General features: G+C 42.5%; 1 protein-coding gene across 3 annotated transcripts in view; it reads left to right on the top strand.

The window, feature by feature from the left end:
* The window catches only part of LOC133576500 (exostosin-1), a 331,236-nt gene that overhangs the window by 281,628 nt on the left and 35,940 nt on the right, over nt 1-13,668 (top strand). For 2 of the 3 annotated variants that reach the window (XM_061929781.1, XM_061929779.1), the window contains 2 exons: nt 893-1,011; nt 13,293-13,388. In XM_061929781.1, coding sequence (XP_061785765.1) covers nt 893-1,011; nt 13,293-13,388 — 215 coding nt within the window. The remainder of the gene's footprint in view (nt 1-892; nt 1,012-13,292; nt 13,389-13,668) is intronic. The other variant, XM_061929780.1, reaches the window with a different exon arrangement.

Genomic DNA, 13,668 nt, shown 5'->3' with positions numbered 1-13,668 from the left:
AGACCTTGCACTCCCATAAATATATCCGAGCCCACCTGAGATCTGGTCACGGGCTTTCGTGTCAGAGAGATGGATAGAGCAGCACTAAAGAGCACCCGGGCTCCACTTATCCGTGAGGATGCGAGTATTCCCAAACACCCAGACAACACCTGGCACACCATGTGCCCACTCAGCCAGCTCTACGGCGCCCCCTCATGGTGGGCTACACGGTCGGTCAAATCTCACAAAGAATTAGTTTTGCTTTAAAGTCAGAGGTGGTTGAGTTAATTTGTAATAGAATTGCAAATTATTCACAAAGTCAAACCCCCGTGCCTTTTCCTTTGCAAGCAGGAGAATCGATGCCTCCACTCCATTTAGCCATCGCGCCCAACGCTGGGCCTCATTTATCAACCGCAGGCATTTAAAGTTTGGTTAAGCTTCGACACATTACATTCCGCTTAGAATACAGAAATAAAAGGAGAAAAAAAAACGTGTTATTGAAACAGATTTACATCCGTCGCATGGCGGCTAAAGGATGCGATCAAAGCAAACGAGTTCAGTGGAGGATTAAACAAGTGTACTCATGCTCGCTCATGTGGGCAGGAAATGGGTGTCCTGTCAGGAAGATGGATGCCCGAGTCCACACACACACACACACACACACACACACACACACACACACACACCTGCACACACATTTTGTCTACTTAACCATGTTGGAGGTTTATAGAGTGGCTGAGTACATCCTTACAAATCTGGGTTAAAGACCATGTTACCAATGATAACTCTTTCTGTTTCTGTGTTTGTGTGTGTGTGTGTGTGTGTGTGTGTGTGTGTGTGTGTGTGTGTGTGTGTGTGTGTGTGTGTGTGTGTGTGTGTGTTTGCGTGTGCTCGTGCGTGTGTGTTTTGTCAGGTAAAAGCCCACAGCCGCAGTTTACCGCTGTGATCCATACAGTCAGTCCTCTGCAGTCCAACATGTCTCCTGTTGTGAAGCTCCTCATCGCTGTAGCTAAATCCAAGTTCTGTGCACAGGTGGGCGGCTGCAAGTAAATGCAAAAACACGCTACAGTGGAATATATACCATACCAGTGTCGATTAAATACACTGTGCATTATAAAGTGATGTAATGCCTTCCAAACATGCTCTGTGACAAATAAACATAGATGCACGTATACATACATACATACATTCACACAATAACAAACTCATTCATGCAAGTGTTGCACGTATACACTTACACTCATACTCACACGGCACACCAGTAAGCGTGACTCATTCTCATCATTATCATCACACTGTACAGTAGGTATATATATGTGTTTCTTCTTTTTTCTCTCATTAATTACTAATCTACCTAAGATGCAGCTGTCGTTGTGATTGCTAACATTTAATGTGATTGTAACAGTGATAACAGAGGTAAATATGTTTACTCTTTTTATTATTTTTATTATTAATAACATCAAGTCCCAATAGCTTCATTGATCTTCTGGAAGAAAAAAACTGTGACTGTTGTGAAAAGGCACCTGACAACAAGGTAAAGACCATGTGACAACCTGAAAGGACAGCTGACAGGAGGAAATAGACCTCAGTTAAATAGACCCCAGCTACCCATAGCAGCAGGCTATGTCACCCTTCCAGGGTACAAGAGCCACCTAATCTGGCTACGAAAAGTTCAAGGAAAAGAATACCCTTAGGCCCTAATCTTATTGTTGTCCACACACACACAATGGTCGTTTAAGACCTCCTCCGCCCTCCCCCGCTCCGTCCACCGGCGGAACGCGACCTAGTATGCATGCGCCGAAAATGCGCACGTCATAGTCACTTTCAGTGTTGCTTTGTGTGCAAGTTCTTGAATTAAATTTAACTTATCTGAACAATATCTATTGTTGTGGCATTTCAATTAACTGGAATCCAGTGTGCCGTGGGGCCCTATTGTAGTGAATCACAACCTGAGACATCATAAATTAATCAAATCCTTAATGGACATGTAAAAGTAAACAATGTGATAAAGAACATTTTACATCAATCAATCTAGTGATCTAGATATCTGGTCAGGACACTCTTCGCTCTTTTGCCTTTAACTTCATTGTCCATTAGTTTTTAATGACTTTATATACTCTGAACCTAGATGTTGAGTCCACGACATACATGGCGGACAATAACTGATACAGTATGCTTTGCCAGTTCAAAAGCATTCACTGTTTTCTGTAGTCCTCCCTCATTGGCCAGGTAATACAAAGCATGTGCTACCTTTTTCATCACATCCGCGGGAGCCCGCATTCTCGTTGTCTCTTCTTCGACAAATGGACAAAGTTTTTCGGTAAGTAGAATTGCAGCTGACCTGGCCATTCGAAAGTTCCCTTGCCGTCTGAGAATTATTGTATCCCAAATAGTTGCAATCGCTTTCTCTTAAGGTATTCATGTGTGATTTCCACAAGCGTCTGTACAGACGAAAGGAGAAACACGGGCATGTCTGAATGACCCGCCTCCATATTTCCAGTGGTTAGCTCCGAGTTACGAAACCGCTTGTTATGAAGCTGGCGCGTTCTTTCTGACGTCACTTCCTGTGAGCGCCGTGGTCTTTCTGGCGTCACTTCCTCTCCGAACTCAGTTTGTAAACGATCAATGAGTCCACACAAAGCTAAGAGCCGGAGATTCAAGAAATACACGGCGCACTTACTCGTGTAAAAAATTATCCAAGGAGGGGAACCATATACAATGGTTTAGTGTGGCTGAAAAGGGGCTTAGGCTAAATAATTATTCGTTTAAGGAGTTATCCGGCTTAATGTAGACAGGGCCTTAAAGTCTGGGAAAGCGGGGGCACAAGAAGACTCATTGGCTAATCTCCCGGTAACGACCCTTGAAAGGGAAACAACAACCAATAATTAAGGAAAAAAGACTGGCGAAGAGCCGGAGTGCTCATCCCAAAAGAAAAGAACCCAACCTCCATGGAAATGTTCAGACAGATAAACCTTTTGAATACTGAAAGCAATATTTTGTTCAGAATATTAGCACAACAGCGTGGAAAAATATCTTAAACAATATCTCCTCATTGATACATCAATCCAAAAGGTTTGAATAGCAGGAATCTTGGGATGCCTTGTCACAACAGCATTATATGGCAACAAATCCAGACTGCTAAAAGAGAAGGGAAAGATCCTTACATCTTGTTCCTTGATCTGGCCAATGCCTATGGATCCGTCCCCCACTCACTACTGTGGACTGCCTTTTGACTCCCAAGTGCCCATAGTAATAACAAACTTGGTTAAAAAGTACTTCCAGGATCTGCAGTTTTGCCTCACAACATCTTGTTTTACCACAAAGTGGCAAGTGGAATTGGGCATTATGGCAGGGTGCACCATCTTCCCCTTTGGCCTTTACGATGGCAATGGAGAGTATCATCAAAACCTCGAAATGGGTGGTGGGAGGAGCATGACTGCAGAGCGGTTGAAAACTACTACCAGTACGAGCGTATATGGATGACTTAACAACACTGACAACAACTTTCTCCTTCACCAAGAGACTCCTGGACAAACTGCGTCTAAACATAACATCGGCGAGGATAAAGTTAAACCCAGCAAGTGTCGAACCACATCTATCATGAATGGCCAAGTCACAGACCAAAGGTTTTATATTGGTGGAAATGGAAATGCCAGTAAAGAGCTTGGGACGATGGTATGATGTAAAGATCAAAGACACAGAGCAGTTTGAACAACTAAAAAATAATACCATCACCTGTCTGGATTGCATCAATAATACCTTATTGCCAGGAAAACTAAAGTTGTGGTGTTTTCACTTTGGCATACCCCCAAGAATTGTGTGGCTTTTAACTGTGTATGGCTTCCCCATTACCAAAATGGAAAAACTAGAAAGGTTGATAAGCACACAGCTGAATCAGTGGCTTGGCGTTCCATGATGCCTAAACTCCATTGGATTGTATGGATATGGAAAATTGGAATTACCAATGTCAGGTCTGGTGGAATAATTCAAATGCACCAAAACAAGGGTAGTCATGACCCTGTCGGAATCAGAGGACACCGTCATTCGAACATAGGCCCCCCCCCCGGCTGACAATAGGAAGGAGGTGGACTACATCAGATGCTGTTTAAAGGGAAAAGTCTGCTCTTCACTTTAGAAATGTGGTTGGCCAGGTCCAGCAAGGGAGAGCGGGTCTTAGGCTCATCCCAAAACCTCCCATGTGGCACAAAGCAACATCAGTGCAAAAAGACGGCTTGTGGTAGACAAAATCAGGAGACAGTAGGATGAGCACCAACATGCAAAAGCTGTTTCAATGGCTAGGCAGGTGGGATGGACTAATCGGGAGAGCCTGGAGAAGATAATCTCTGCGGATGTGACATCTGGCAAATGGAGGGAGTGAGGCTGAGTTTTATCATTAGAGTCACATATGACCTGCTACCTTCCCCTGAAAATGTAAAAGCGTTGGTACGGAGAAGATCCCGCTTGCTCCCTGTGTCATGCGCCAGCAGCCCTTATGCACATTTTGGCAGGGTTCCTGACAAGTCTCACCCAAGGCGGTATAAAAACAAGTACTACGTGAGTTGGCATCAACACTGGAACCACAATGAATAACCTCCCACAAATATCAGCAGGAGAGGTCCATTTTCATTTTTTTGTACCAGCAGGCCAACATCAAGAAATCCTAACAACACTAAATGATGCAAGCATTTTAAAGTCGGCACGAGATTGGAAATTGGAAGTGGATCTCGACAAAAAGCTTGTGTTTTTTTCAGGAATAGTGGTAACAACACTCCGGCCAAACACGGTTCTGTGGTCTCCAACAACAAAGCGGGTTTATATCGTGGATCCGACAGTGCATGGGTAGATGTGGTTGAAGAAGTTTATAAGAAGAAGAAAAACAAATATTCTGACCTAGCTGGTGAAGAATCACAGGACAGCTCGATGACCACCATCTACTCAGGAGAAATGGGATGCAGGGGATTCGTGGCAGTATGTACCATCAGTCTGTTGAGAAAAGTGGGAGTCAAGGGCCGCTCCCTTCAACAGGCTATCAAGATCGTGTCGAGTGCTGCCGAAAAAAGTAGCAATTGATTCTGGTTTAAACGGAACGACCACAGCTGGGCAGCAAGATAAAGATAGATGGTATGCTGGCTCAGGTAGAAAGATGCCACTGCCATGCTTATTCCACTTGGGGACATGGAGCGTATGGCAGAGAGGGGTGTGTACCTGGGACGCTGGGTACACCATTGAGCCCTCTGGAGATGTTGTGGGCTTCGATCCATGTCGATGAAGCAGGGTGCCCACCTGATGACCCCTTTAATGTCTGAACACTCACATTCACCATTCCACTCCAAGTGCTACAGCCATTTCCAACAGGAATCTACTTTCCAGGGGTTGAAACATTGAATCCTATTAACCAAATATATTATTATTAATAACTATTAATTATATTATTACCGTATTTTCCGCACCATAAGGCGCCCTGGGTTAAAAGCCGCGCCTTCAATGAACGGCATATTTCAAAACTTTGTCCACCTATAAGCCGCCCGGTGTTGTAAGCCGCATCTAACTGCGCTAAAGGAATGTCAAAAAAACAGTCAGATAGGTCAGTCAAACTTTAATAATATATTAAAAACCAGCGTTCTAACAACTCTGTTCACTCCCAAAATGTACGCAAATGTGCAATCACAAACATACGTATATCAACATGGACAGAGCTGCGTGAAAAAAGCCACCCGGCCTCTTCGCGTAAACTTAAACTTACCTTAACCACTCGCTCATCTTTTCTTCATCCATCCCTTCGAGTTAGCTTTTATGATGACGCCGGCTGGAAAGGTCTCTTTTGGCAAGGTCTTCCTTTTGAATATCACCATGGGTGGAAGTTTCTGGCCATTAGCATGGCAAGCTAGAACCACAGTGAAGGATGACTTCTCATTCCCTGTGGTGCGAATATTCACCGTACGTGCTCCCGTTATATCCACAGTGCGGTTCACAGGAATATCAGTTGCTGTGAAATAGTAATCCGTGTGCGGATGGAGAGATTGCGTCTTTTCATGAACCGGATCCCTGACGCTTAGTAGGAGCCATTTTGTGGTCTTTACAGATGTAAACACACAAAGGAAATGAAACGTACGGTATATCCGCGCGCTTTTTCTTCTTCTACGCGGGCGGGTGGTTGCTTACAGTAGAAGAAGAAGCGCTTCCTGTTCTATGGGGGCGGGTGCTTACCTTGGCGGTTGCTTGCGTAGAAGAAGAAGCGCTTCCTGTTCTACCGGGAAAAAAGATGGCGGCTGTTTACCGAAGTTGCGAGATCGAAACTTTATGAAAATGAATCGTAATATTAATCCATATATAAAGCGCACCGGGTTAAAAGCCGCACTGTCAGCTTTTGAGTAAATTTGTGGTTTTTAGGTGCGGCTAATAGTGCGGAAAATACGGTATTATTATTATAGTGTTGTGATGATCATTGTCAAAACTGTATTATTACTGTTTATTTTCACTAGTTTGCTGATGTAGATGTTGTTGTTTTTGTTGTCTCTCTCTGTCTTCTCCTCACAAGTCCCCCTTTTGTGTTATTTTTTCTTCTCCCCCCTCCTACCTTGATCCAGTCCAGTTACACCAAACATCCAATATGTCCTAACATTTAAAAAGTTAAATACAAATAATGCAACAGCAGAAGTATCCCACACATCTCACTTTGTAAAGAAAATATGTGCAACAGTGACATCAACTAAAGCAACAAGTGGCCAGACAGGGTACATAATATATCGTAAATGCTGTAAATTCTAAGTGAGAGCATTTAAATAGCTTTACCATTAATTGTATGCTGGTGTTATTTCCTAAATTTTAAAACTTGATTTATAAAACAAGCTAATTTTCTAACATTAATAATCAATAATATAATTACCAAGTAGATTAATAATAGCGGATGTCATCATCCACTTTTCTCAAAGTGCTACAATAAGAATCATATTTGAAACAATCAAAGTTTAGCTATTTAAAACTAATAAATACTACACCGCATCAACAGTTAAAAGCGTGTGTTTTTTTTAAAGAAACATTTTAAGGAGGGCTTTAAAAGAGTCCAGGCTCTGCATTTTTCTCAGTTGGACAGGAAGGGCGTTCCCGAGGCAAGGACAGTGGCACTTGGTGAAGGCGGTCGCATTCCTCTCACCTCCCTTTTTCTCCTTGCTTGACTCTTTGTCTTTGTCCTGTCTATACTTTTAAGAGTCTCTTTTTTTGCGCTGTCCTCCTAAATCTAAACATCTACACATGCAATTGATAAGCTGGACTCTCGACTCAATTGACAAAATCTTCACGACGATGAAAAGAGGCTCGGGGGAACCTGACTGCCCTGATGGGACATTCGCTGCTGGGCACGTGAGAGACTCGTGGGAGAAATTGAGAATCCTGTGCCTCTCAGTGCGTTCCTTTGAAAACGTGGAAGATGTCTGTCTATTTGGAACTGTGATCGCAGGGCATCTGCTGATTGGGCTGGGCATTGCTTTGGTGTATCGTCAAATTCGGAAGACAATAGCAGCCGTTCAAAGCGCCCAAAGGCTGCCCGTTGCAATGGAAGGCATGGATCGGGCTGTGGGAACACATAGTCTGTGGTGATTTCAGAACCGAATCGTAAGTTAGATCACATCATTGAAAGGCTTACTGAAATGTGAACATTTATTAATTTGAGAGTCAGTATGGACAATCAGATCAAACAAGCCATTGAAATGTCTGCTCGCTTGGAAAACAACAATCTTTATCTACGAATCGACTCCCTCAAAAATAGACTCCCTCAAATGACTTTGACGCTGCCCACAACAGGCGAAGGCTGTTTTGAAAACATCACAGTGATAGCTGCTCTTACATCCCTCCCTCCTCCAGCAACACCTGGGGGTTGTACTTTACTGGCAATGCCTGCAGAGAAAGACTGCAGTTCTGTAGACACAACATCACCTACACCCTGGCAATGGGCATATGCACACACACACACACACACCCGCCCCCATCCCACGCCTTTTCCACCGCTTGTACCATCATACCATGTGATATGATTTACAATGGCTGGCAGCTTCGGGCCGGATGCCTGACCCCTCCCTTCCTGTTGCAAGTCTTGTGATTTCTGTGTAAAATGTTTACATGTGCTTATTGGCTATCAAGTTTATTTTACTCGGTCCTAGACTGTCCCCCTTTGCCCCATAGGAGCCTAGTCTGAGATTGACTTTTTTTACTCGTCCTCCCCGAGCATCTACCTTTTTCCCACCTTATACGGGGCGCCGTTAAGTGGCGACCAATCACACTTCCTGTTCTGTCTACCTGTACAATGTTTGTTTGTCTAATCTTGAACGGGTTTGTGGTGAAAAAAACCTTTTGTTGTACTTGTGCAATGACAATAAAGTCCATACCATACCAAACCTTACCAAAAAGGTTGGGTACTCCATGGTGCGGAGCCTGGTGGGAGGGACCTGGAGGAGCATTCTGTCAGATGGTCTGTGGGTGCGGGCAGATGTTTGGGGAGTGAGAAGTGCTTGTAGATATGTTGTTTTCAGTTCCCTTCTGTTTGTGCAGTTTATCTTTTGACTACTTACTGCATTGCTCCTCAATCTGCTATAGTTCCTGTGTTCCCCTTGTGGGCGATGTTGTGTGACGTACCTAGATACTTTCAATTTGCCCTTGTCCTTCTTAAACAGCATCTTGTCAGCTGGATGGCACTGGACGATTCCACTCCCTGGCTCTGCAGGCAGTGGTCGAGTGGTCTTCAAGGAAGCAATTGCAAAGGTTCTCGGGATTAGCAAACTTTTATAGGCGATTAATTCCTAACTTTAGCAGCAAAGCCAAACTTTTGACTAGGCTCACATCCACGAAGATACCTTTCAGGTGGACCCCATAAGCACGTTACTTAAGCGCGTTGACCCTGCTTTACAAGTGTTTGTTGTGGTTGATGCATCAGACACAAGATTTGGAGCAGTTCTGTCCCAGCGTTTCCCAGTTGAACCGAGGCTTTATCCTTGTGCCTTCTTCTCGCGTGGCCTCACAGCCATAAGGAACTATGATGTGAGGAATAGAGGAATAGAACAATGGCTGCTGGCCATTGTTCTTGCGCTACAGGAGTGGAGACCATTATACTTGTGGCTCGTGGCTCGAGTGATAGGAGCACTCCAAAGTAGGTTGAGAAAAAAGTGTCCGGTGCCACCACCAAGACCAAGGTCCCCGACTGCAGGGAAGCTGTTTGTCTCCATTGAACTGAGGTCTGAAGTCCTGCAGTAGGGACATGCACTTTGTCTCTCATCGCCCTCCAGCCAGTCTTCTACAACCACGACCCATCTCGTCACAATCATGGTCCCGCATTGCATTGGACTTTATTACAGGCCTTTCAGTTTCCTGGGGTAACTCTGTCATTCTTGATGTGGTCGACCGATTTTCAAAGATGGTTCACTTCATTCCCTTGTCTAAACTATTTACATTACGAGAGGCTGCTCAACGACTTGTCAAGCATGGTTTCCAAATCCATGGTATCCCCTTGGACCTGGTCTCTGAAAGGGGAACCCAATTTGCATCCCGAGTACGGAAGGCTTTTTGCAAGGCGTTGGGAGCCACTAGGAGCCTTTTGTCGGGACATCATCCACAGACCAATGGCCAGACGAAGCGGGCTAACCAGGACCTGGAGGCAACACTCCGCTGTGTATGCCACCAACACCGACCCGATATGTCTCTTTTCAAAGTCGCCTATGGTTACGAGCCGCCTCTTTTTCCTTCCGAGGAGTTGGAGATTTCAATCCCATCCGTCCACCAGCATATTTGCCGGGCTTATCGGATGTAGTGGGATACTAGAGCGGATGCCCGTAAACATAGGCTGGCGGATCACCACATGATACAAGCCCCCACTTACCAACCTTGAAAAGAGTTCTGGCTGTCTTCTTGGGACATACCGTTGACTGGCTGTGTTTACTTGTTCATCTCCACAAGTTTTTGTGTGAGACTTCCGTTTCTCCACAACTTTTGTGTGCGTTCTTAGTTGTTTTTTCTCACTCCTTATTGAGTGTGCTTTTTGTTAAGATGCGTTGGGGTCCTAATCTGTCAAAGTTTGATTGTGACATGTTTAAGTTCAATATTAAATGTATGAGAAGGTAAAAGTGTATTATTGTGGTACAGTATAGTATGTAGTAGTAAATATGCAATATATTGCTATATTTGTAGTTTGGAGCCTGATTTACTAAGATCCAAATACCATGCGTGTGCAAACAATAAAATAGTGCGTACTACTAGTGGACGTGTTGCGTCTGATCTACTAACACTGCTTGAACAATTGTAAAGTGGTGCAGACTGCCTTATTTAAATGAAAATTTGTGCGTATACTATATACTATACTCGATCATTTACTGCACATTCATGTTACGCTCCTATATTTGCTGTTACGCTGCTTTTAAACATGCAGGAGACATGTTCCACTTTTTATGGACATTTCGGAAGCAGTCAGACTCGTGCAGTGCATCGACATTGAAACCAATTTTTATTGCTGTGAATCTGCGCTCATGCATGGGAGAGAGGCTGCCCTTATGTGCTCAAGACGTTTTTTTTATAAAGAAGATATGTTAATGATATATATTCTGTTTGAAAAATATAACACCATTAAAAAACACAAAAGAACTCCAAAACACATACATGTCATTTGTTTTATACAGCCCCTTAAGTCACCCAGCATGCAGTATAAAATTGTAAAACGATGTTGCTGAATATACGATATGTCTCATGTTTTTTGATTTATGTTAGTCCAAATATGTGTGTGTGTGTGTGTGTGTGTGTGTGTGTCAACTTGACACACACATATGGGACGTAGGATTATCGTCTGTCCATCGTCTTTGCAGCGGCAGCACTGATCCTGCAGTTGTGTGTGTATCTGTCAGTTTGCATGTGCTTTTCAGACGTGCTAAATAAAGACGCAAATTTAGGTGCCGCAAATACTTTCTAGTTTAGTAAATGAGGCTGCGTGTGCTAAATAATTATATTTGCATTTTCTCCTCCCAGTATTGTGGACATTCTGACAATTAGCATATATTTTGCATATCAGAAACGCAAAATGGATTACACATCTTTTTCTGCTCACTTAACAGATGCAACACACTTTGCACATGTTTATCAATGTGAGCTATCAAGTTTGCACATGTTTTATTACACACAAACCTTAAGTAAATCAGGCTCATGGTGTAGATAAAATGGTACATTATAAACTATTTAACGGTGCAAATATACTATAGAGAAACTATTACATTTCACATATATACATAGTATTTATGATATATGTTGTTGTATAGCACTCAATGTCTGGGGCGGCATGGCTCGGTTGGTAAAGCGGTCAGGCCAGCAAGTTGAGGGTTCCAGAATCGATTCCCGCTTTCGCCATCCTAGTCACAGCCGTTATGACCCTGGGCAAGACACAATACCCACCTGCTTTTAGCTTAAAGGGGAACTGCACTTTTTAGGGAATTTTGCCTATCGTTCACAACCATTATGAGAGACAAGAACACACAAGTCTTTCTTTTTTTTTTAAAGATGATAAAAAAAGCTTAAAAGATGCAGCTAATGGGAGTCACCGCTATCAAAACCCTCTAAAACAATTTCAAAACCCTCCATCAATGTTTTACATACACACTGCAATTGTATACATAATGTAGTAACAGACATGTTCATAACAATATGTAATATGTACAATATTCACCGTATTTTTATCATTTTAAGCATTGCCGGAAGTAATTCCTTGGTGCATTTATGTCCGTTTACGTAGCAATGCACTTCCTACTTCTGGAAACAAACGAGTGTGTGTTGTAATCATGGCAGACTTGGTAACAGACAACAAAAACGACTATTTTTGGACAAATGAGGATTCGCAACCTTATCTTTTTGAAGCTGAATATATGAAGGATGAACTGCTGCTTCTAGAAGCGAGTACGAAGGAGGGGGGAGACGTTGGAGCAAACGAAAGCTGAAAGAGTGAGGTGAAAGTGACTGACCCTATTAATGTGGAGCTTGGAGCCAAGCTATTTCTACGTAAATAGAATGCTTACCCAAATAAACCGGAAAAAAACGTCAAACAGACAACGGTCTATCAAGTGAGTCACACTTTAATAATTGATAATGATACACGCAGCACGTCATGTGTGTTATTACAGCTACATACGCTGTCTGGCTAGCTGTGTACAAACAAAACATGAAATGTGGGCTAATACATTACAGATACTGAAATATGATTATTATGTCCTATTGTGTTGTGCATTACAAACTGAAACGCATTTCGTGTTAACGTAGCAGCTAGCTTATCTCTTTCTGTAGCTCGCTTTTACGGTTAATACCGAAGCATGTCGATGTGTTAGTACGCTAGAAAAAGACTTCCTCTGTGTTTCTTCTTACAATAACAATGTCGCTACAGCTTTTTTATTATGCAGGTTATGGAACGTAAATGAAGTATTGTTGACGGTTTTGGAATGCATTTTAAAGTGATTTAGAGGCAGAACTGATTGCTCCCATTAGCTGCATTGCCGTTTTTCACATGTTAGAATTAGGGATGTCCGATAATGGCTTTTTGCCGATATCCGATATTGTCCAACTCTTTAATTACCGATACCGATATCAACCGATACATACAGTCGTGGAATTAACACATTAGTATGCCTAATTTGGACAACTAGGTGTGGTGAAGTTAAGGTACTTTTAAAAAAATTTTTATAAAATAAAATAAGATAAATAAATTAAAAACATTTTCTTGAATAAAAAAGAAAGTAAAACAATATAAAAACAGTTACATAGAAACTAGTAATTAATGAAAATTAGTAAAATTAACTGTTAAAGGTTAGTACTATTAGTGGACCAGCAGCACGCACAATCATGTGTGCTTACGGACTGTATCCCTTGCAGACTGTATTGATGTATATTGATACATAATGTAGGAACAAGAATATTAATAACAAAAAGAAACAACCCTTTTGTGTGAATAAGTGTAAATGGGGGAGGGAGTTTTTTGGGGTTGGTGCACTAATTGTAAGTGTATCTTGTGATTTTTATGTTGATTTAATTTAAAAAAAAAAAAAAAACGATACCGATAATAAAAAAAACGATACCAATCATTTCCAATATTACATTTTAACGCATTTATAGGCATCTCTAGTTAGAATGATTGTGAACAATAGGCAACATTACAAAAAAAAGTGCAGTTCCCCTTTAAAGATGTAGATAATGGGTTTCACTATGTAAAGCGCGTTGAGTCACTCGAGAAAATGCGCGATATACCGGTAAGTATAATTCACTTCACTTCACAATCTGTTGTATATTTTTTTCAAATGCAGATTGTGGTCTTATGGAACAGCGACAAGCCTTTACCTCCCAGGAACAAGTGGCCCTCCACCAGCGTGCCTCTCACTGTCCTCAAAGGACACAGCAAGGTATATGATACCATACGGAATACTGTATTCATATTTGAGCTTCTATGCACCCTCATGTGACGCACTTGCAGAGGTCGCATTGCATTATCGTTCACATATAGCTTTGTGTTTCGAACAATTTGTTTCATATTTCCGTCTGATTCCGTATTCCGCTTTATTTCTGGTTTCTGGCCGGCCGACGGAGCACAACATGACCTCCTTAGCCACGGGTGTACATGGTAAATCATAGGAGTCAGGTCGCTTGGCGTTGAAAGAACGCGGCTTCTGCAGAGCAAGCACT

Source organism: Nerophis lumbriciformis, linkage group LG34 (genome assembly GCF_033978685.3).
Source record: "Nerophis lumbriciformis linkage group LG34, RoL_Nlum_v2.1, whole genome shotgun sequence".
In the NCBI taxonomy this organism is placed as follows: Eukaryota; Metazoa; Chordata; class Actinopteri; order Syngnathiformes; family Syngnathidae; genus Nerophis; species Nerophis lumbriciformis.
Note: the sequence above shows the minus strand (reverse complement) of the source record. Positions and strands in the feature narration are given on the sequence as shown.